Source organism: Vombatus ursinus, unplaced genomic scaffold (genome assembly GCF_900497805.2).
Source record: "Vombatus ursinus unplaced genomic scaffold, bare-nosed wombat genome assembly UNPS02014814.1, whole genome shotgun sequence".
In the NCBI taxonomy this organism is placed as follows: domain Eukaryota; kingdom Metazoa; phylum Chordata; class Mammalia; order Diprotodontia; family Vombatidae; genus Vombatus; species Vombatus ursinus.
This window is the reverse complement of record NW_020954592.1, coordinates 13,847,747-13,873,270: the sequence shown is the minus strand read 5'-3', so window position 1 is coordinate 13,873,270 and position 25,524 is coordinate 13,847,747. Positions and strand designations below refer to the sequence as shown.

The 25,524-nt window shown below is 36.5% G+C and overlaps 1 protein-coding gene across 4 annotated transcripts in view; it reads left to right on the top strand.

The window, feature by feature from the left end:
- Window positions 1-25,524, top strand: part of SCML2 (Scm polycomb group protein like 2) — a 144,388-nt gene that overhangs the window by 94,405 nt on the left and 24,459 nt on the right. For all 4 annotated transcript variants that reach the window (XM_027835385.1, XM_027835383.1, XM_027835384.1 and 1 more), the window contains 3 exons: window positions 3,533-3,783; window positions 16,347-16,482; window positions 23,233-23,436. In XM_027835385.1, coding sequence (XP_027691186.1) covers window positions 3,533-3,783; window positions 16,347-16,482; window positions 23,233-23,436 — 591 coding nt within the window. The remainder of the gene's footprint in view (window positions 1-3,532; window positions 3,784-16,346; window positions 16,483-23,232; window positions 23,437-25,524) is intronic.

Genomic DNA, 25,524 nt, shown 5'->3' with positions numbered 1-25,524 from the left:
GATATGTTGAATTGGAGGTAACAAGACATCTAGGTGGAAATATCCAGCACATAGTTAGGAATTTGGGACTAGAGCCCAGGACAGTTTGAGGGCCCATCTCTGTAGAGTTGATAATGGAAATTTTTAATAAGAAACCATAGTAGTAAATTATATTTCTCAGAAAGAGAGTTTATACACAATCTCCCCCATCATAGAAATGAACAGCCTTTAATTCATCTCAATAAATATTTATTTTACCCCTTATATTGCCATTATACTGGATGTAGAAGATACAAAATCTGATTAAAATAGTTCTTGTTTTGAAGGTGCTTGTGTTCTTCTCATAGGATTGAAGATTGAATGTTAAAGTTATTCCTTTATTTAGGGGTTGCAAAGTAAAGTTGGGCTTTAGCAAAGGGAAGCTGTAAGCATTGATTAGAGAAATAGGAAAAGAACCAGAATAGTAGATAGTGTAGAAAGAAGAGAGTTTTGAGATGTGAGAGAGTAGTTTATCAGTGCAAGATAAGGCAGAGAGACTAAGGAGAATGAGAAATGCAAAAAGCTCTGTTTTGGTGCTTTCCTAGTCATGAATAATTGATGTTGGAAAGAACAGTTCCAGTACAATGGGTAGTGGTTGGGAAATTAGATTGTCAGGGGAAAGGAAGAGATGCTTGGTGAGGAAATGGTGGCAAGAAAAATGTATTACAGTCTTTACAGGTGTTTGTTAGTGATATGCAGAGAACTAGGAAAGTAGAAGGATGTAGGAAAAATTTTTTCTTTCAAATTAAAGGCAGACTTGAACATGTTTAGACAGAGAAAGAAGAGTCAGAATAGAGAGAGTAATAGAAGATTCAAATGGAGAAAAGTAATATCCCAGAAAATACAAAAATTGGAGAGATTAGCCATTGAAAGGTATATGAGCACCTTCCTTTGAGACCAGAAGGTTGGAAAAGAAAATTGTTCAAGATAGAACTTGGACCTTTTGGAAGCTGCTTATGGTAAATGACTTTGATTTCTCTAGTAAGTTAGAAAATTGATCATCTGTCAATGTTGACCAGAGGGAGGGGGTGTACGAAGTTGGGGGTATTGTAAAGGGAAAAAAAGAATGGAATAATCTAACAAATAAATTCTAGATGAATAAAAGAATTGTTAAGCTGCAGAGTTGAGATATGTTCCAGACCTTTCCTGCAGGAGAAACTTGCGATATAAGACAAAAATGAAATGATCCTTATTCCCAAGAGGCTTGCATTTTCTCAGGAGAAATAACATACAGAAATGGGATAGGGATAGTATTTGTTAGAGATGGGACATGAACCCCATGGTCTTTGAACTTTGAGGCCAGGAAGTACACATATATGTAGATAGAAAATTTGTAAACAAGTAAATACAAGAAAATGCATGTGTCGGGGAGGGATTAGCAATTGGGGAGATCACAAAAGGCTTCATTTGCTACTTTAGCTGTGCTTTAAAGGAATCTAGGGATTCCAGGAATCAGATGAGGAAGGGGGAGCACATCCCAGGCATAGGGACAGCTCTAGAAAGGCACAGAAATCAGAGATAGAGTATCATGTATGAGAAAAAGCAAAAAGGCCAATTTTAGTGGATGGTAGAGTATGAAGGAGAGTAACATACAATAAACCTGAAAAGATAGGTTGGAGCCATGTTCATAAGATATTTAAAGATGAAACAAGTAGTTTTTTATCCTAAACACAATAGAAAACCACTTCATTTTGTTGAGTTAGCATTGTGAGTTGGTCAGACCTATACTTTGGCAGTTGTGGAGAAAATGGTTTGGAGAAGGGAAAGTCCCAAAGCAGGGAAACTGATGGGAGACTTTAATCTCCAAGCACCAGGTGATAGCCTGATCTAGGGCTGAAACCACTTGAGTGAAGAGAGTGTGAGAGTGGTGAGAGGTGTCATGGAGATGTCATTCAACAACATTTGGCAACTAATGGGAAGTGTGGAGTGAGAGAGGGGGAGGAATTAAAGGTGATAGAGCTTGTGAATATGGATGACTGTAAGAATAATGGTACCCTCAACAAAGAAGGAAAGTTTAGAAAAGAGATGGGGGTGAAGGAAGAATGAAGATAATGAGTTCTGTTTTGTAAATGTGGAGTTTGAAATGTCTTTTGGAATATGCAGTTAGAAATGTCTCATAGGTAGTTAGTGTTGTAGGACTGGAGCTCAGGAGACAGATTAGAGTTGGGTATGTAGATCTGGGGGTTAGCTACATAGAGTCAATAATTGTCCTGATGGAACTTACTGAAATTATCCAGAAAGTGAATGTAGAGAGGAAAGAGATGTGGGTGTAGGACATAGTTTTGCTTTGTTACAGGTGTGATATGAATGTTTATTTAACAAAGGAAATTGAGGAGGAGCCTTACAAATTGGAAGAAAAATATGAGAGCAATGTCTCAAAGATCCTGAGAGACATTTGTGCCCAGGAGAAGAATATGATCAGCAGGATGATAGAAGAATTGGAGTAATATTGGTTGGTGAATGAATGGCCTGAAAATGTTATTGGAAGTAAAATGGAGTGGAAAGCATCTGTAAAGCATCTGGTTTCATCTGTGAACAGTCGAATGCTAACAAAAAAATGGTCTAAGGATTAATATAATCACATCTATTCATATAATACAATGAAGAGCTAGTGTGAAGAGTGTTAAATTGATAAATGTATACCCTTTAAAAATTAAATTGATTATATTTTGCATAGCCTTTATATATACATATATAAAAAACTATGCCTAACATTCCTGTAACAATCTCTTGCTTGACATTATTTATTATGCTAGATGACGTTTTTGGTTTGTTTTAGAATGGAAAGTAGAGTAACTGAATCATGAATATTTAAATTTTTAAAAATGACTGATTACATACCAATCTTAAGAGATATTCAAGCCTAGTTGGGTTAGATGAATAATAAGTATCTAGTGGGAAGTAAATGCTTCATAAAGAAATTATAATCATGATTCAAGGAGTAACACTCTTATTCAACCTGAAATAATAAGCTACATTTGTGATTAGACATAGATTTAAGGTCTTGAGTATTTATGTTTTCAAAATCTTATGAAGCGTTTCATTCAAGAATAGGACATTACTCTGGATCTTTTCCATGTGGCAGCTTACACTGGTTTTAGTGATGAGTAAAATAATTGTATGTGAGTATATTCCATGAAGGAAAGATGCTTTCCATCATTAGCAAGGAAGAATATGGAAGGCATTCGAAAGGTGAGTTGATGAAAATTTTCATTATAGCTTGAAAGTTTCATTTTTTTACCTTGTAAATATTATACTAATATATTATTATAGAGAATTAGACTCTTGTGTTTTCTGGGGTTAATAGACTAGTTTTGAAAATTGATTTTATTTTAAATGTTCTGATTATTTTAAAATTTAAAGTGTAAGAGGCTTCATAGCCAATGAACTTAAAATCTGTTCAAAAGCAACTAAAGTCCATTTGCGCAAAACACTTATGTAGTCAAAATTAGGTAAAATGCCTTAAAATTCTGGCATTCATATTGTTTTATTTTTGTTTGTATTTTTTTCTCAGTTTCCATTACAAAGAGTAGTGCAAAAACACAATCTTCCCCTTCCAAAGTGACCCGGCGTTCAATGCAGTCTCCACAGAAAACTGCTCCAATACCAGCACAGCGGGGCAAGAAACCAGGTCGGGCTAAACCACCTGGACAGACTTCAGTCCCCAAGAAGGGCAGGTCTCCTAAAAATGTTTCCCTGACAAAAAACATCTCTCACACTGAAAATCTCAAAACAAGAAAAAAAGGCCTAAAACCAGGAAGAAAGGTTAGTTATACCTACTGCTCTTTAATTTATATTGCAGTTTTTTATAATGGCTTATTGTTTGTAACATGCCGTTTAGGAATTTATCTGCAGCATAAGTCTCTCTTAATAAATTAGATGATTTCCTATTTTCTCATATATGCCATCCATATTTGTTAGTCTTTTTTTTGCAGCAAAGTTAAGTAAGACTTTAAACAGTGTTCATTTGACTTCTTAAAAACCACACTGAAATTTGTGTGTGGGTGTATTCTTATAAAACCAGTACCTTTTAAAACTCAACTTTCTTTAAAAAATTTATGTTAGAAGTGTAACACTTTTTAAAATGTAGAATTTATACATTTTAAATTTAATGGGAGTTTAATTTTATTGTGCAAGAGTTTCTTATTTTATTGAGAAATATCCAGGAATATTTGCATCAGATTAACGTTAACCCCCAAGAAATGGCCTTTGTGGGGAATGTAATGTGGTACAACAACTTGAAGGAGAGAAACAATAAAAAATTATGATTCTAATTTTTTGTGCCACATTTCTTAATAGCTAAAAACACACATAGTAAGTATTAAAGTTATTTCATTTTGTCAGCTATTGAAAGTCTAATTTAGAAGCTAGGATGAAAGCATACAACTTTGTAACTGTGACTCAGAGAGTTGATGTAAAATTTTTTTTTAGGTTTTGTTTTTTTTTTTTAATTAGAGGACTGACATAAACTGCAGTGGTTCCCAGCTTTTTCAAGTATGAGGATCCCTTCTTAACTCAGAGTACTACTGATAATGACAGTAGTTGCATTATTTGAATTTTATTGAGAAAATTATACAAAGCTATCCTGAATTCAGTTATACTTTTAAATGCTTTTATATTTTTAAAATCACAGCAGCACCAATATACAGTAAAAATAGTAATATTTTCAAATATGAAACATGGTCTACAGTTTATACTCAAGGTATACTTGCTTTTTTATTACGCTGAATCATGGTACATACTTTGTTGAAACTGAATAAAGATCAATGTGACATTTAGTTTACTGGAGATTCCTAGTTAGGAACCACTATCATGCAGCAATTTTTGAGGATTTACATGTGATAAAAGAATCTTATGTATAGGTATGTGGATACAAAGTAGTCTATTACTTCTTTTATTACGAGTTGAAGAATCAAAGGAAATTATGTATGTCTAAAACTCTTAATTGGGGAGGTGGAAATTATCTATGTTTTCTAACGGGTATTTGAGGATGACTGATTTCATTTAATCTGATCTTACAGTGCCATTTAAAAAAATAATTTTGAGTGTACTCTTAAAATGTAATTTTAGATAATACTGTGTTATTTAAGAATTGTGTTTGTTAAACTCCCTCAAACCCATTATGCCTTAGTGAGGCATTACTTAGAATCATCTGTCTGTCTATCTATCTATCTATTGATGAGGGGGCATAGAGGTTTCTTTAAGAATTTACATTTTAAAAAATGAAAAATACAGTCATGGAGACACAGAAGATAGTCTTTAAAAAGCATGAGAACAAATGTAAGCAAAGTTTTTAAAAAATTTCTACAGTTGAGCTGTTCCAAAGCACTTTGAAATAAATTTCAAAATGCCCAACAGAATATTCTGTATTAGCTGTATACCATTAATGAGTATGTTCTGATTTTCATTATACTCATTTTATCGAAAAGAACAATGAAAAATATGGGCCACTTTTTTATAAGTCTTTACCATACAGTAGAAGAGTCTGAAGGAAAGAATTAAAGAGGGAGGGAAACCTTTTTGATAGATCTTGCACAATAATGAAAAAAAAATCGCCTTGACACTTTTTTTGGGGAGGCAGAAGTAACTTTTATTAAAAATGCCTTGTGGTCTTCATGTCAGAGAATAAACTTCATAGTTTGATATTCTGGGAATTATAAAAATGTTTTAGAAAGTACAATTGCCTTATTGATCACTTTGTATTAATAGTTTGTAAACTTATTTATTTATAATAGTTTTTCAGAAATGTTTAACTTTCATATGCTTTCTCTTCTGAATCTTTGTTCTCATTTTTAGAATGATGTGTCATTCAAAAAGGAGATCAAATTTTTCACATAAAGGCTTTATTTTTCACATAAAAAATAGAGCTGCTATCTCTCTTCTACTTTGGTTCCATTCAGTTAGTGCTTGGTAATCACCTGTTTTCCTTCATCAGGAAGTAAGTACTTATAACTAAAAGAATTTCAAATGCCTCTACTTACACAGTCATTTTAATGAAAGGAGTTATAGTTTAATTGTGGATTATCGTGCCTGAACAGTGGACCAGCCCCAAAAAATGTATTTGGGTCTCTTCATAGAATCACAGGTTCCCTTGTACTACTTTTCCAATTCATTAATAACAATAACAACAACAAATAACATTAATAAAGCACTTCGAGGTTTGCAAAGAGCTTTACAAATATTTGATTTTAGTCTCACAACAACTCTGGGTGCTATTATCCCCAATTTACAGATGAGGAAACAGACAAAGTGAAGTGACTTGACCCAGGGTCACACAAGCTAGTCAGTGTCTGAGGTCATATTTGAATTCAGGTCTTCCTTACTCCAGGTTCAATGCCCTCTGCACCATGGCACCATCTAGTGGCCTTTAAAAATAAGTGCATTTCTATAGTGTTTGAATGTTTATAAAACACTTTTCCTTATATAAAGCTCCTTGAAGTGTGCTGTCCAAGTAGTGTTATTCTCATTTCATAAATAACCCTTAGGCTCAGCCTTGTAAAGGCACTTGCTCAGTCATAAAGTCAGTAAATAATATGGGAGCCAGGAATTGAAACTAGTTTGTTCCAAATCTGGCACTTGTATACCACACGATGATTATGAAGCCATTTCTGTACCGTTTCCAGTAAATGGGTTGCAGTATAACACGAATTCTTCAGACTGCGGGCATTTTCCATTCAATTCAACAAAAGTGCGTACTGTATGCCAGGGACAGTGCTAGGTGCTGGCAATACAATAAAATAAAATAGGCCTTGTTTTTAAAGAGTTTACATTCTGTGATAGGGTTTCAACATGTGCATAAGTAACTAAACACAACATATTTACAAAGTAATTTCAAGAATGAAATTATGTTAAGAAGTGAGGAGATTAGAAAAGGCCTCCTGGGGAGGTGGCTTCTGAGCAGTTCCTTGAGGAAAGCCAGGGATTTTTTGGGAGGGAGGGGATGAGGACCTTATTCCATATATGGAGAGGACCACATGTGCACTAAGAAGGTGGGATATTGATTGTTGTGTCTTGGGAACACCTAGCAGGCCAGACTGACTGAAATAGAGACCATATGAAAAAAGAGTAATGCAAAGACTGAGAAGTAAGTAAAGACTGAGAAGATTAGGTGACAGAATGGAGGCTGACTTGCCTCCAAGGTCTCTTCTAGCTCTTACATATTGTGATGCAGTACTTGACTTGTGACCTTTTTTTTTTTCATTCAAAGCTCATCTCAGACATTGCTTCCAACATGAGGTCTTTCTTAAACCCTCCAGCTATTCATGCCTACCCCCCAAATTATGTTGTATTTGTTTTGAATCTGTAGGTACATTTCCCTCTACAGAATGCAAGCCCCTTGAGGGCAGGAACTTTCATTTTTGTCTTTTATTTTCAACATTTAGCACAGTGTGGGCACTTAATAAGTTACTTGTTGATTGATTGATTAGTTGATTTTAGGCAAATTCGGCCTTGGTTTCCTACTCTCTTATGAGTGGCAACTTGGTGAAGAAAAGTGGCCTTAAAGGGGAGCTGCCACTATTCCAAGGTCTCCCGAACTGCATATGCATATAATGATCCAAATTGTGCCTCACAGTATAACAGATTACAAGGACATTGACTGTGTTGTCTTCTAACACTGGGGTGAAGTTGTCCTGCTAAAGCAGTATCTTCAGAACCCTGAGAACATCCTACACGTTGGCCAAGGTATTGGAGGTTCATCAGAGATGGCTAGTTCAGAATCTTATTTTGGAGGGATAGGGGTCATATAGTACCTACCATTGGCATATTATATTGGTGCAAAATGCATAAATCAGACAAATTGAAATGCAAACTTGAGAATTGTAGCATCTAGTAAGCAGGAAGGGCTGGAGTGCAGCTCCTTCAGAAGGCTCCTGGTCCTTTGAGAAAAGGTACTTATTTTACTACTGGGCTTAGATCAGTTCTACATCCTCTAGGATTTCCCTTATTTGGTGTGGCCAGGGAGGAGAAGGCCCCAGAAGCAGCCCTTGGGGGTTGGGACTTAAATGGGGGCAGGGAAAAGCCCTAGCTTCCTGCCCCACGGACCTCTTGGGCCACTCAGAGCTTCTGGAGCCTTTGATTTTACTGAGCCTATCATGCATAGAAAGATAACAGTAGTGAGTGCTCTGGTTCCCTCTTCAGGGTCATGTAGACCCTAAGTGTAGTGGTGTGGAGGGTAGAGCCCTAGACCTGGAGCCAGGAAGACCTAGGCTCAAATCTGTCTCCAAAACTAATTAGCTATGTGAGCCTGGGCACATCTGTAAAATGAGAGGGTTGAACTCATGTCCTTTAAGGGTTGATCCACCTCTTAAAACTATGAGCCTATGACAATGACATATATCTTGGAATGTACATACCGTAGGCACATTTGGCAGAAGTGCATCATTCTTTTTGTTTTGTTTTGAGAGGAAAAATTTCTAAAAGTTTGAGACATTTTGGGAATGGATGAAGGAATGCACTATTATTACTACTGCTACTGCTACTACTACTACTAGCACTCAGTGCTTTAACGTTTGCAAAGCACTTTACAAATATCTCATTTTATCCTCACAACAACCATGGGAGGTAGGGACTATTGTTATCTTCATTTTTACACATACAGGGACTTCCCCATGATCCCTTAATAATGTAACATGAGGGGTGATAGAGGGAGTCAGATAGGACAGGGTCTGAGGATGGTTTGTTAGGTTTTGATGACTAGGGAAAATAAGGGGAGGGAGAGAGGCTGTGAGAACTTATCATACATAATTGAGGTAGATTATACCAACAAGGAGAAGGGCCTGCAGGAGGGGGAGTAGGTGATAACTGAAACTCACTTTGATCTGAACTGGTCAAAAGAGTAGAGATTGGCAATGAGAGGGCTGATTAAAATAGGTATTAATCATAAATAAAGTCTAATAAGCTCTGGAAAGTGGGTCATAAAGAGGGAAGGAAAGAAAGGGGTCAACACTTGGGATCTTGATGAGGGAAAAAGAGAAGAGAGGGAAGCAGAAGCAGAATGCATCAAGCTTAGCTCACTCTTACTGGGAACTCTCTTCTTGGTACAGTTGGGGAGGGCTGCAAAGAATGGAAAAAAATATAAATGGATTGGAAGAAACACAATGATTGCAAATGGGAATGACATGAGCTCATGTTTAGAATGGAAGTTGATAGCAACATGGATTAGAAAGAATCTAACAGTATGTTGTTTACTTGAAGCATAAATATTCCCAGAGACTTAAAATAAGACAGTGGAGCAATACCTGTTATATTTCAGCTAAACTAAAAAATTCATAATCTCAGACAAAGCAGCAGCAAAAATAGATTTGGTCAAGTCCAGTAATTTTTAAATTACCTCTCTTGGATCTATTTTCCAGGTCAGTTTTTTTTTCAATGAGATCTTTCACATTGTCTTCTATTTTTTTCTTTCTTTTGGTTTTGTTTTATAGTTTCTTGATTTCTCATTAACTTCCATTTGCTCCATTCTAATTTTTAAGGAATTATTTTCTTCAGTGAGCTTTTGGACCTCCTTTTCCATTTGGTCAGTTCTGCTTTTTAAGGCATTCTTTTCCTCATTGGCTTTTTGGACCTCTTTTGCCATTTTGGATTAGTCTATTTTTTAAGGTGTTATTTCCTTCAGTATTTTTGGGGGTCTCCTTTAGCAAGCTATTGACTCGTTTTTCATGATTTTCTTGTATCACTCTCATTTCTCTTCCCAATTTTTCCTGTACTTCTCTTACTTGTTTTTCAAAATCCCTTTTGAGCTCTTCCAAGGCCTGGGACCAATTCATTGGAGGCTTTGGATGTAGGAGCTTTGACTTTGTTGTCTTCTTCTGGTTGTATATTTTGATCTTCTTTGTCACCAAAGTAAGATTCTGTAGTCTGAGTATTTTTCCTCTGTTTGCTCATGTTTCCAACCAATTACTTGATTTTTTAACTCTTTCTTAAGGTAGGGCTCTGCTTCCAGTGTGGAGGATGTACTGTCCCAAGCTTCAGGGGTTTTGTGCAGCCATTTTCAGAGATACTTCTAGGGACCTATAAATTTTCAGTTGTTCCAAGGTGGTATGATCAAAGGAGAGGAGGTGTTTACTCCTCTCCTGGCCTGTGCTCTGGTCTGTGAGTGACCACAAGCACTCTTTTCTGCCTGGAACTGTGAGGAGGATTCTCTCTCCACTGCTACTGCAAGCTCCACCATGCCAGCGCTCCTCCTCTCCCCAAGACCACCACCCAGGACTGTGACCCAGATCCAAATACAGGCAAAGTAAGAGAATCCTGCCTCAGCACCAGCAAAGAGATCCCTGCTATCCCCCTCTGATCAGCCACTCAATCCTCCCACCATCCGTGGGATTAGAGCTCCAGAAGCAGCCACTGCCACTGTGGCTGCCTCCCCTGGGCTGCACTGGGGCCAAGACTGGACCATGCTTCTCTCTCACCCAGGTCCAACAAACCTTTCCCACTCACCTTTTAAGTTGTCTTTGGCATTTTGGGGTTGAGAAGTCTGGAAATCGCCACAGCTGTCAGTGATTCAGTCTCCTGAGGCCTGCTCTGTCTTTGCCTGTGTGGCTCACACTGAACTGTACTCCTTTCCCAGCCTGGCACAACAGACCTTTCCCATCAACCATTGCTAGAAGTTTGTTTCATTCTGTCTTTTTGTGGGTTCTACTACTTTATAATTTGTTTAGAGTAATTTTTTACAGGTATTCGGAGGGAATTGGGAGAGAGCTCAAGCAATTTCACTACTTTTACTCTGCCATCTTGGCTCTGCCCCCTTTCCCCCCATCATTTTTTAGAACACAGTAATATTTTACCACATTTATATACCTTAACTTGTTTAGTCATTTCACCAGTTGATATTCACCTCATCAGATTCCTGTTCTTTGCTCCCTCAAAAAATTTACCGTTTTTGTACATCCTTAATTACTGATTTGCTTAGTACTGATCTCTCCTTTAATCTACCCTTCCCTTTTTCTCCTGCTGAGTGAAATGTATTTCTGTACTGAGCTGTGTGTGTATGTATGTATTCTTCCCTCCTTTGACTAGTTCAGATGAGGGTAAGGCTCAACCCTCCCTACAACCTTCTCTTCCCTCTTCTTTGTTTGTATAGATGTCTGCTTTCATAGTCTGATTATGTGAGATAATTTCTCTAAAATACCTTTAGCCCCCCCCCCCACTTTGTTGATGTATTCCTCTTCCCCTCCCTTTTTATTCTCTTTTTATGATCATCTACGTATAACAGAATGACTCCCAGGCCTTCTTTCTAATTAGCTTCCCTCTAAGATCCCTGATGATGACTGGGTTCAGAAGGGACATATGTATCATCTCCCCGTATTAGAATACTAACAGTTTATCATTATTGATTCCCCTATTATTTATTCACGTTTACCTTTGTATATTTCTCTTAACCCCTGTGTTCGAATTTCAAAGGTTTTACACAGCTTTGGTCTTTTCATGTGGAATGCGTGGAAGTCCTCTATTTCATTAAAAACCATTTTTTTGGGGCAGCTAGGTGGCACAGTGGATAGAGCACAGGCCCTGGAGTCAGGAGGACCTAAATTGAAATCCTGTCTTAGATACCTAACACTTACTAGCTGTGTGACCCTGGGCAAGTCACTTAACCCCATTGCCTAGCCAAAACAACAACAACAACCACCACCACCCTATTTTTCTTCTAGTTTGATTATACTTAGTTTTGCTGGATAAGTTATACTTGGCTATAAGCCTAGATCTTTTTGTCTTTTGGAATATTATATTCAGAACTCTGTGTATCATTATGGTAGTGCTTTTAAATTGTGTGTGACTTTTACAGTGGCTTCTCAGTGTTTGAGTTCTCTGTTTCTGGCTTCTTGTAGTATTTTTATTTGATGTGAAAGCTTTGGATTTTAGCTATAATGGTTCTTACATTTTAGTTACTTAATATATTTTGTATATCAGACTTTAATCAAAGAAATTTTATGCAAGCATTTTTCTCCTGCTTAACTCTTTCCTTTCTAATTTTAGTTGTTTGGGATTTTTTTGGTGCAAAAAAAATAAAATTTATGTAATGAAAATTTTTCTTTTTATCCTCCACTATCTTCTCTCTCTCTTTTTTTCTTTTGGTCATGAAATCTTCCTCTTGCTGGGAAAGACATTTTATTCCTTGTTCCTCTGATTTATCTGTGATGTGAACTTTTATGTCTAAGTATTGTATCTATTTGCTACTAAGCATATGGTCTTGCAATATTGATCTTAACCTAATATCTTTTAGATTGCGTTCTAGTTTTTCCTGAGTTTTTTTTTTGAAAGGTGGAGTTTTACCTGTATAGTTGGGTTTTGAGGTTTATTGAACATGATACTACAATGTTCATATGCTTCTGTATGGTATTAACTCATCCATTCAATTGATTGACCTGTCTGTTTTTTAAGTTAGTATTAAATAGTTTTAATGGTAACTGTTTTGTAGCATACTTTGAAGTTTGGCATTTCTTTTCCCTTGTTCTCTTCATTATGTTCCTTAAATTTCTTGAGCCTTTATTTCTCAAGATAAATTGTGTTATTATTTTTTTCTAGGACTCTAAAGTATAATCCTTTCATTATTTGCGATGACACTGAATAAGTATATTAATTTGTGTAGGATAACTATTTTTATCATATTATTCCCTTAAAATGTGTTTTGTAGTTATATTCATTGTACCTTTGTGTCTTGGTAGGTAGATTCCTCAATATTTTGGAAATTCATAATTATTTTTAATGGGATTTCTCTCTCTCTCTTCCTGCTGATTCTTTTTGTTTCTGGAAATATACAAAAATTTTTATTATGTGGGTTTTATATCCTGCAACTCTGCTGAATTTATTAAGTTTTAGTTGACGCTTTAAGGTTCTCTGGAAAGATTATCATATCATCTGCAGAAGTGATTGTTTTGTTTCTTGTTTGCCTGTGTTTATTTTCCATAATTTCTTCTCTTTGTGTATTGATATAGTTAGCAAGTTTACAATTAAGTCACATGATGATGATGATGATAACAGCTAACATTTATATAGTGTTTATGTGGCCAGGTATTTTATGATTGTCTCATTCAATCTTCACAGCAATCTTGAGAGGTAGGTACTATTATTATCATTCTGTTTTACAGATAGTAGTGCTGATGCAAACAAAGGTTTTAAGTTACTTGCCCAGAGTCATAGCTAGTAAGTGTCTGAGGCCACATTTGATTCTTTTTTTTTGGCTAGGCAGTAGGATTAAGTGACTTACCCAGGGTCACACAGCTAGTAAGTGTTATGTGTCTGAGGCAAGATTTGAACTCAGGTCCTCCTGACTCCAGGGCCGGTGCTCTATCCACTGTGCCACCTAGCTGCCCCGTGAGGTCACATTTGAACTCAAGTATTCCTGACTCAGGCTTTATATGCTTTAATTACTGTGCCATCTACCTAATAATGGTGATCGTAGTCTGGTCATCTAGTATTTCATTATTGTTTGCCATATTAGGAAAAGATTTTTGCTCTTCTTATGGTTTTTGTTGTTTTTAACGAAAACATTGAATTTTGCTAAAAAGCCTTTTCAACATCTTTTGAGATAATCCTATGGTTTTTAAATGTTCAGGTGGCCTATTTGTGCCCAACCTGTGGTAGAGTCTTCTGAGCTTTTATTGATCTGATTAGTGACAGTTGGACGTACTGCCTTGACTCTGATCCTCTTGGAGAACAAAGGGCAACAACGAAACAACCATGGTTTTCATTATTTTTGTTTTAAATATGTTCTATTATGTTTATAGGAAGGGAGGCAGCACAGTGGCTAGAGCATTTGGCTTGGAATCAGGAAGCTTCATCTTCATGAATTCAAATATGGTCTCAGACACTTACTATCATTGTGACCCTGGGCAAGTTACTTTAACCCTGTTTGCCCCAGTTTCCTCATCTGTAAAATGAGCTAGAGACAGAAAATGGCAAACCACTTTAGTGTATTTGTCAAGAAAACCCTAAATGAGGTCACAAAGAGCTGGACACAACTGAAAATGACTGAACAATTATGTTTATAGTTTACCTTATATTAACCACAACCCTCTATTCTTGGTATAAATTCAACCTCATCAGGGTGGTATAATATTTTAATATGTTCATACTTATTGATATTTTTATGTCAGTATATGTTAAGGGTATTGATTTATCATTTTCTTTTTCTGATTTGTCCTATAAAAGGACAATTTTTTTTCTTTTTATGTAATATTGGAAATAATTCTTTTGCATATTTAATGGAATTTACTTCTAAATCTGTCTGATTCTAGGTATTTTTTCTTTGAGAGTTTGTTAATGGCTAGGTCAGTTTCTTTTTCTGATATTGGGCTTAAATTATTCCCTTAATCTAGACATTTTACATTTTTATTAATCCTCCAATTCACTTAAGCTATCAATTTTGTTAGGATACAGTTGTCAAGATTAGTTTCTGAGAGTTTCTTTTGTTCCATATTCAATTGTTGTGAATTCTTTTTTAAATGCTGATGGTTGGCTTTACACTTTTTCTTTTAAAATCAGATGCTTCATTTTTTTAAGCTTAGTGTTTTTGTCAATTTAATATTTTAAATAAGTTTTCATTTTTGTGAATTGCTTTGATTTTCAGAATTTCTCATGTGGTTGCAACTTTTTGTCTGTCACTTTCGTTTTTTTTTAAATTTGTGAGGACAATTTTCTGACCTTTCAATAATGAAAGTATGGAAAGATATAAAATTTCCCCTAAGAACTATTCAAGTTACATCCCAGAAGTTTTGGTATATTGTCTACTTGCTTCTTCATCGAAATTTTCTATTGTTTCTATGACTTCTTCTTTGACTTGCCAATTCTTTAGTGTTAATTTGTATCCAGCAAATCCAATTAATTTCCTTTGTTTAAAGGTCTTTTATTTAACATGATTTTTTATTTGAATCAATAAAAAATATGCTTAATATTTCTGTTTTCTATATTTGTAAGGTTTTTATGCCCTTATATATGATAAACTCCTATAATGGTGCCATGTGCAGCTTTCAAATATGTATAATCTGTATGTGTGTGTATGCGTGTATCTATATTTCTGTTTACATTGAGTAATCACTAGAGATCTGTCATATCTAATTGTTCTAAAATTCTTTCATAAATAAAGTACTAACAGGGAAGAAAAACTCAGTTGCAGATGGATTTATGATACAATTTTATCAAATATTCAAAATAAAATAATTTAAGCTATGCAAATTATTTATAAAAACGGAGAAGGAAGACATCTTATAACCATTCATTCTAAAAGACAAATATGATCTCGATTCCTGAGTAAAGGAAAGATAATACATTGAAAGAAAACTATAGATTATTGTCACTAATGAATGTTAACACAGTCATATTTAACAAAAATATTAACAGATTAAACAAATTTTTAAAAATTCACCTCTGATCAGGCTGCATTTTTGCTTGAAATTAAAGCCTTTTTCAACAATTGGAAAATATCCAAAATAATATTTTTAAAATGTCATATAATTCTACCAGTAAAATATCCACTGACAAAATATAGCACTTATTTCTGTTTAAAAAGAGGAGAGAAGTGGTGATTTAACTGATTCTGAGTGGTTCCATGGGACAGAACTAGTGGTAATAGGTGTAGAAAGTTAGATTTTGGTTTGATGTAAGGAAAAAGTCTTAAGAATTTAGAGAGTTCCATAAGTGGAATGGATTTCCCTTCACTGGATGTCTTTAAGCAAAGGCCTAAAACATCGGTATATGTTTACAGATTCTTGTTCTTGTACAGGTTGGTCTAGATATCCTGAAGTCCTTTTCAGTGCTGAGATACTGTGCTCCTTATTATTTATTTGCTTTTTTCTAAAACTTTTATGTGTGTGGTTTATTATTGTCAAAATCTTATCTTGGAGCAGAAGGCTAATTGAATTTTAATTTTCATTTCCTTACCCAGAATTGACTCTGGCCATAATTCAGGGTTCAAGAATTTTAAGTTTTGTAACAAAAGATCAGAAAAGCAAGGCCTGATACCCTTTTTTAAATATCAGGATTTATTTCAGAACACAAAAAGAAAACCAATAACAGAAACCTAAATTGCATGTAGAGACATTTGAATCTAACATTTAAGTCTTTTATGCTTCCTGTAACTGCCTATAAAGGAGTCTTTCTATGAAACATTTCAAAGGATTGCTCAAGGGGGAGCTTCTAAGTAGCTACTCTTCTGCTTCTGAACATTGAAAAATTCTTGGGGAGGTGTATGAGCGTAAGTGATAATAAAGATAAAGACAAATTAGAGTTTATATGCTGAAGATGGAAAGGATTATTTTGGTGTTAAATTTTAGAGAAATTATTATTTTTCCCCCAAAGCAGTGTGTTATGTGATTTGTTTTTTCTTTTAACAGAAAAAAATTCATGCAGTGCCATGTTCTCCTGTATCCACAACTCATATCAATTTGCCCAACTTAAACAATAGCAATCCAGTTATTCTTAAAGATGGAATTAGTATTCCTGGGACAACTGCTGCAGTTATATCCACAGGTAAAAAAAAAATGTGTATAGAATTGCTTATCTTGAACACTGTTTTATTTTAAATGTTAATTTTCTCTTAATATCTCTGAAGTGAAGGGAAATATGTAGTTTCAAAATAGATCCAAAGTCGTTTGTCTTAACATTTTTCATATTCACTTAACTTGAAACCCTAATTGGAAATCCATTTTCTAAACATAAAAAATTTATCGTTCATGTTGAGGAATAAAATTGGGAGAGTATATTGCAATGTATCAGCCTGAAAGGAGGCTTCCCAGAAGAACCATAGGATTATGCAATCAGAGATTTAGAGCTGGAAAGGTCCTTAGGTACCATCTAGTACTCTCCCTTCATTTTACAGATGAGGAAGCTACGGCTCAAAGAGGTTTTTTAAATTTCCCAAACTAATGATCAGGACTAGCTAAAAGGGAAGAGAAAAAGGAGAAATCTACCTGACTGGGAGGGGAAAAGAAGGGATAGAAACACTTAACCAGATAAAAGCAGAAAAGAAGAATGCATAAACAAACCCTAAAGGATTGGTAAATAATAAAGAAGAAGGGGGCAGGAGTGATGGGAAGAGAGCCAGTGGGAACAGGACCACCTTAAAAAAAGACTAAAGTACTTTAAAAAAGGTAAAGTAATAATACTCTAAAACCCTTTTTTTCTGGTTCATGACTCCTTTAATCACCTGGTCTCTTACTTTTCTCTGTGTTCTTGATAGAGTCAAAGCACTTCCAGGTTCTACCCTTTAGGCACTTTTCTGCCACTACCTTATAGGGCTTACTCCTCTTTTCTTCTTTATTGTGTCTCACTCTCAGAACAATGCGAATTATTGCAGGTGTCAAGAGAATTCACTACCTATGCTTGGTGGGCTAACTTCTCCTCCACCCCCCCCATCCATATTATTGACCTTTTTCCCTACATTTGCTGGGAAATCTCTTCCCTGGATCCATGCCCTCCCACTCCTCTTAGGCGCCAGTTGCCTCCAGGAGTTCCACCACTCCTACTCCTTAACCCTCTCAAGTAGATTTTTCAGGCCCAGACCTTATCCACGGTAAAGTCCTCATCTCTTTTCATCCATAACTCCATCCCACCTCTTTCCTTTCCTCCCCTTTTTAATCTTTCCCTCTAACTTCTCACTCACTGTCCTGTAGGTTTTTCTGTACCAATGAGACCCCTCATGGAGAGTCATGATTTGATCTTGGCGCATCACCCACTCCTCTGTATTCCCCTGCTTCCCTTCCCTCCTTTCATGAACCTTCCCATGTTGCAACACAGTCAGTTTCTATGAAAGGAGCATTCACCTGTAGTCTGAGTGTTGCCAGCTTCTGCCTGTAATTTCGCTCCACACCCCTTCACTATTGCCTCTCCTAGATTTCTACCTTTACTTCTTTCTCCTTGTGTGCTTCTAGAAAGAAGTCTTCCACTGATCTTTCCATTGTTAACTATTGCTGTCTGTTGCAACAGTTAACTGTTGCATTCATTCACTCTTCCTATACATTTCTGTTGTTTGGGGTGTTCACATTATAAATAAATTCTTCATTTCTAGCTTTTTTTCTAAAAATGTTTCAAACTCTTTTGTTATTGAATGTCCATCATTTGTCCAATTTGTTCAGCTTAGATTTACAGGATAGATCACCTTGAGCTACATCTGAGCTCTAACGATTTTCAGAACACATTATTCCATTTCTTCATCCTTTTTCTGCATTTCTTGCATTTTTTAGAATGGCCTTTCCTTTATATTTGAAGGTCTGTTTCTTGATGGTTTGCAGAACTTATCATTTCTAAATTGTATCATTAAATTTCACTACTATGTGTCTTAGAGTTTGCAGCATTTTTTTCTGGAGGCACTCTAAGAATTCTTTCAATTTCTACGTTCAGGAGATCTGAGCATTTCTCTTCTATTATTTCCTCATTGTGTTAAGGTTTTTTTCTCCTGTAATATTTTTCTGGGAGTCTCTACACCTCCTGTCTTTGAGGTCTTTATGTTTTGCTTGCATAGTGAGCATATTTTCTTTTAATATTACTGTTTTTTTCTTCTCTTCTTCTAGATTGTCTTTCATTTCTGTGAATTTGCATTCCCAGTCTGTTACTCTCTTTTGATTTTGTTTCAGTATTTCTCTTTGACTCCTGAAGTAATTTATTTCTGGTCTATTCAGGTTTTTGAGGATTCCATTTCTTTGGCAAAGTTTATTACTTGATCTTCTCAGTTACATAGTCTCCTTCCAGCTCTTTTCTCAAGAGCTTTCATTTTATTTTTTCGTGTCTCATTTCATTTCTTGTTGGTATTCATATTTTGAAATATCTGTTTTTTCCTTTTGAGTTTTTACTTGTAGTTGCTATGGAGTTAGATTTGTGATAACTTTTGATAGTATGTAATGTTTCCTTTGATTTTATCATTTCTTTAGCTTTAGTTATGAATTGGTTTTTGTGCCAGGGCCAGGCTCCATCCCAGACTTCACTTTTGGGTGGAGTGATTGGCCCTGCTTGATTTTGCTAAGTTCTTACATTGCTCTGTACTTCCTGACATTTGGCACTCACCAGATCTTTGAAGCTCAAAGTGTTGGATCTTTAGGGCCCTCTCAAGAATCTCTGGACAGAGTATTAGGGACCTCTAAGGCCATTTTTTCTAGTTGGAATCATACTAGTCTCTTGGCAGTTCTGGCATGGAAGAAATAACTGCATGTTCTCTTTGTATTTCTCAATCCTTATTTAGTTTTATTTAAACGCCAAGGCTTTTGGGGAATAGCTTTGTGGGAGCTGAGTAGCAAGAAAATCCCAAATTAGATAATATATCAAAGAAGAGCAATTTTAGGGCCTATAAGAAGAATTGTTGTGGAGAATAAGTCTTGGCCCTCTGATTTCCTATTTCTTTTAGATGCAGATTGAGGTAGTGACTGTAATACTGGAAGTTTGAAATTACAAAACTCATAGAGGAAAGTCATGCCATGCATTGTTTTCTTCTTCCTTTCTTCTAAACATCCATATTTCTGTCAAAGGCACTACCATCCTTCTATTCTACCAGCTTCATAATCTCAGAATTATCCTTGTTTCCTTACTCTTTCTCACCCCACATATCCATTTGTGTAATTTAGCTATATTTACCTTCACAAAATTTTCCCATCTGACCTTTTCTCTCTACTCATGTAGTTACCCTTAGCTTAGGCCCTCATTACTTCTTGCTTAGATTGTTGCAACAGCCTGATTGGTCTCCCTTCCTCAAGTCTCTGTATACTCCTATCTATCCTATACACTGTTCCCTAAGTAATTTTACTTAAGCAGAAATCTGATTGTTATTTTCCTACTCAGTCAACTACTGTAGCCTCCTGTTGCCTTTTAAATATAAACTCTTTTGTTTAGCTTTTAAAACCCTACAAAATATGCTACCAACTTTTCTTTCCAGTCTTGGATATTACTCCTCCCCAGCTACACTCTTTGGTTCAGCCAAAATGATCTTACCATCTTCTCTTTTCACTCTCTGCTCTTTCATTTGGTGACCTTTTTAGCTCCCATGATTTCAGCTATCATCTCTATGCAGACATGTCCCAGATTTATTTGTCTAATCCTAATCTTTTCTGATTTTTAAATTTGTATCTCTGTCTGTTGGTCGTTGGTCAAACTGGATGTCAACATGTCCAAAACTAAATAATTTTCTCCCCCTTCTGGCCTCCAACTCTTCCCTCTTTCTGACTTCCCTATTACTGAGTAAGGTATCACCATCCTCATAATCGTTTAGACTTGCAGCCTAGGTATCATCCTCAGGTTGTCACTTTCACCCTCCATATCCAGTATTCCCCCTTCTCTCCTGTGACCTTACCAGTACCCTGATGTAGACTCACATAACCTCATACCTGGTCTGTTGCAGTAGTCTGCTAGTTGATTGGCCTGCTTTAAGTCTCTTTTCACTCCAGTCCATCCTCCATTCAGATGTCAAGGTGATCTTCCTAAAGGACAGGTTTGCCAATGTCACCCTCCAGGGGTTCTCTGTTGCCTCCAAGATCAAATATAAAATTCTCTTTGGTTTTTAAAGCTTATCATAATCTGATCCCTTCCTGCCTTTCCATTTTTATTACTTCTAAATCCTGTCCCTTTCTGCCATAAACTCTGCCATACAGTGACACTGGTATTCTTTCTATTTTTTAGACAAGACACTTTTGAGCATTTTTACTGACTGGCCCCCATGCTGTCTTCCAACTCCAACTTTCTTTCAACTCTGCCTCTTGTCCTTCCTGGGCTCCTTTAGGTCTCAGCTAGAAAGCTACCTTCTGCAACAAGCCTTTCTGTCCTATTAATGCTATTGCCTTCCTTCTGTTTATTATCCCTGATTTATCTTGTATATATCTTGTTTGCCCATATTTGCTTGTGTGTTGTCTCCTCCATTGGGTTGTGGGCTCCTGGAAAGACTATCTTTTACCATTGTATTCTTAGTGCTTAGCACGGTAACTTGTACATATTAGACACTAAAAGCTTTCTCATATCTCATGCCCTGAGAAGGGGCGGGAGATATACTGGACAGTAGCTAGAATAGATGTTTGATAGGGTTGGTTTTTTTTTTTGTTTGTTTGTTAGATTTTTTTTTTTTTAAGGATAAGGGGAGATATGGGCATGTTTATAACTAACAGTAGGGAGAGAGAGACTGAAAATAAGAGAAAATGAGTATGATAATGGGGGAAATGTGCTAGAGAAGATGAGAAGGAATAGGTTCCAGAGTACATTTAGAGTGTTTGGCTCTGGCAAGCTGAAGATCCACCTCATTAACTGAGACTAAAACTGGACAAAATAGTATGAGATAATGTTTGAATGAACTGAGATGAGTAGAAGAGGAGACAAGGATGCTCTAGGCAAATAGCCTCAATTTTTGAAGTGAAGAATGAGGCAAGGTCCTCAGCAGATGGAAGGAGAAGGATATGTAGCATAGGAGAGAAGAAGAGAAGTTTTGGACCAGCCACAGTAGAAAGTGAGATAGTGAACTGATTAGGGAGGAATATAAAGATTGCCTTGATGCATTGAGGGCCCAGTGAGATTAGTTAACATACATCTGTATTGAACCCAGTCAGCATGGTTTCATGATTTCTTCCACTGCAGTTCAAACATTTTAATAGGAGTAAGGGAAGCAAGTTGTAGAAGTAATCCAAAGTTAGAGTTTGGTAAGACATAATGGTCAAATGGGCAGAAGATTTGAGAGTAGAGGATAGTGGAAAATGGAGTTTGTTCGCCATGAGGTCAAGATAAGGAAAAGAGAGACATGTAGCCAGTTCAGATGTAAATGGCCTGGGAAAGAAGCAAGGGTTGGAATGAATATAGGGCAGAGTGAGGACAGAGGATAGGCTTAGGGCTCATAAGACATGGGGGAAAATGAAATGATAAAAGAGTATGATCAGATAAAGGAATTTGAGAGTTCGTGAACATTGAACACTTGTGGATCAAGATTGAGTCTGTGACCATCTCTATGTGCAACTGCAGTTGACTACCAGAATGAGTTATATAAATTGAGTAGACTGAGGAATTGAGAAATTAGAGTATTTGAGGGAACATAAGTGTGTGTGTGTGTGTGTATACACACGTATCAAGTTCAGAATAACTGGGATAGAGAGAATAAGGAATAGGAATATCCTAATTATCTAGGAGTTAAACTCACAGAGTATCAATTATTGGAGAAGAGATCTACTGAAAGAAAAGGTTCAGCTTTATGGCAAGTGGTTGTTGATATGTCCTGAGAAGTCCCAGGAGTTCATATTTATAGCAGACAGGAGCAAGAATAGAAATGCAAGACATGGCAGCTTGAGAAGGCTCAAGGGTTGGATGTAGAGCAGTGCAAGATGTTGGAAGATTTTTTTTCTTGATGTGGGCTAGCACCAGAGAAGGTCCTGGGTGACTATTAAGAGGCAGGGAGAGAGAGAGAGAGAGAGAGTGAGAGTGTGTGTGTGTGTGTGTGTGTGTGTGTGTGTGTGTGTAGTGGGTAAGGAGGAACAAAGCACTTTATAGAAGTGGGGAGGCTGAGTCTTGTCCCAGGGAAGCAATCTGCTAACTTTCCACACAACATTTTCCCTATTTAATTGACTTCTTGAAAAAATAAAATCAAGAATTTATATTGATACCTGCTTAAAATGCATAAATACAATATAGGTATATCCCATCCAGCATCACAAATTTGTTCTGCACAAATGTGATGAATAGAAAAGGCCATTAGGAATGATGTTGGAGAGGGAAGGAGAGAGACAGGAAATTCCCTTCTTTTCTCTTTCATTAAAACCAGCTGGCTGCCATCTTTTAGTAGCCTGTACTCACTGCACTTTGAGAACCAGAACATAGGGAAATTCCTCAGGTACAGGGAGGGGAGACAGCTGCCTCCAGATTGTTAATACAGATAATTTTGTCATAATAAATAAATGGCATTATTTCAGAACTGCATTAGTTGGTCCCTGTTACATGAGTATGCCTATGCCCATTCACATGACATTTTGGCAAATATAAGAAAAAAAATTCTACAGTATGAATCCTCTTTGTCAAATCAAATTATTTCAGCAGAATTATGATTCATTATTATCTATGTGCATTAATAGTTCTGTGATTTTTCTTAGACTTGAATAGTATAATGAACATCATATATATATATAAAATTATTTTTATATATCCTAATAGCATCAATGTGATGATGGAAATATTTGATATTTGATAAGAGTTGGCTCTAAAGTTAAGAATAGTTGAATTTATGATATTAGAAATCATTATCAAATATCTGCATATGTATATATTTTTCAGTTTGTGTCTATGTGAATAAACATGGAAACTCTGGACCTCACCTGGATAAGAAAAAAGTACAACTCCTTCCTGATCACTTTGGACCAGGGCCTGTTAATGTGGTACTCCGTCAGGCTGTTCAGGCTTGTGTAGATTGTGCCCACCAAGTTAAAATGGTTTTTGGATTCCTTAAATCAGGACATCATGGAGGAGAAATGATAACTGGTAATGCTAAGTCTTTATGCTCTTACAGACATTTAGTTTTTATAGTCTTTTAACTAGTATTTACAAATACTGTCAGTATCTGAATTATACTTTAAAATGAAGAAATGGACATAAGCTTTTCTTTTTTAGTGTTGGACCTCAGTGTAAACAAAATTTAGGGAGCTGTAGTATTTTTTATAGAAAATAGACTTACCCATGAGCCAGGTCATCCTCCTGGACTGTAAAATCCTATCACTTTGTCTTTATATTTAGTAAAATGCTTTCCACTTAGTCCATTCATATTCTGGGTAATTTACTTGGTTTCTTTATTTAAAACCTGACGTTACTTTCACCTTGAGTTAAACAACTTAGGTTTTGCTATAAAATCTTAAATATCTTTGTCAGTGTCCTAGTGTAAGCTCAAAATAAAAAAAAAATTTTTTTAAGCTTTTACAAAAAAAAAAAAAATTTACATCTTAAGTATAGCAAGAATACACATATGGGGCAGCTAGGTAGTGTAAGTGGATAGAACTCCAGCCTTGGTGTCAGGAGGACCTGAGTTCAAATCCAGCCTCAGATACTTGACACTTACTAGCTGTGTGACCCTGGGCAAGTCACTTAACCCTGATTGCCTCACCAAAAAAAAAAAAGCCGCCAAACCCCCCCCCCCCCCAAAAGAATACACATACAAACATACTCCCATCTCTCAATACCTGGGGGCATAATCTCAACTTTGTACCACCTCATACTCTGGAAGTTGGGGAGGGAATTAAGTTCATAGCTTAGCTCAGTTCCTTTATAAGACAGTTTCAAGTCTAAAGCCCACCTTGGGGTTGAGTTTCAGGCACCCTAGCTTCTCGGAGCTTCCTTGCAAGGCAGCTAAAATATCCAGCCTGGAGTATTGACTCCGAGGTCACCATAGCATGACACCCCCCCCCCCCCAATCTAGAACTGTAAAGGACAAACGAAACAGCCCAAGACAGACACCCCAAAATCTGTTTCTCAGGATGACTGTGCAAGAAAGAGCAGGGAAAGGTAAGCCCTTTCCTCCTCATTGGTTCAGTTCATGCTGCCCATGCTGTGGACCTTTACCCTCTCTGGATACAGAGGTGTACAGTGGAAAGAGATTAAACATCCCAGCCTGACAGTTTTAAAAGATGCCATCTATTCCACCTGTGCAGCCAATCAGGCTATTCCTATCCATGCAGGAGGGAGATGGAGACTTATCTTCTTCGTGGAGCTAGGCTCTTGCCTTTAAGTGATCTGGGCATGTTTCAACATCCTGTTATACGTTTCCCACCATTTGAAATGTTTGCTATCCCTCCTAATGGCAGGGGACATGAAATAGGCAGGGTTGCATCTTGAATACAGTCTTTGTCCCTAATTCAAATTAGTTTTCTGGCGAAGCATAAGCAGTGCCTTTTCACTTGTGTCCTTTGTGTCACAGAATAAATTCTTAAAACAGCCAATGTTGCACACTCACATACAATCCCAATCCCACATGTATAGATGAAAGTCACAGTTTATCCCCAAATAAAAGTTTTGCAGATTCAACAAAACAAGAAACATCACAAAGTTTACCAAATATCTACATTTATTTAGCCGTAGCCCTATAAGGCCTTTCTCAACCCAAAAGTTAAAGAGCAAAGACAAAGAAAACTGACTCCCTGTTATAGAAGGAAACCTGATCCACACTGAGTTTTCCAAACTATATGAAACTCTCTCTACTCGGTTTTGGGACCTGGAATCAACTAGACATCACCCTTCTCTCCACTGAGAAAACTGTCCTGGGTGGAAATTCTTCCATGATTGCCTCAGGACATGAGGCTGTCCATCTGGAGTCTAGACAAAAAGTGTCCCATTCTACACAGGGCACACCGATGTTCTCTTGGGGTCCACCTCTCTCATGGGAAATCTCCATTGAGACCCAGCTAAATTTTTTCTAGGTCCTTATTCCAAGAAGCACCCAAAATCCCCCTATGCATCCTTGTCTCTGCAAAGGTAAATGGAATTGCAAACTCACTCAACGAGACAATAAGGCAAGTAGACTCAGGTAGAGAAGGAGCAAATAATGTCAACAACTTGTGGGATTTAAGCACAGCCATTCTA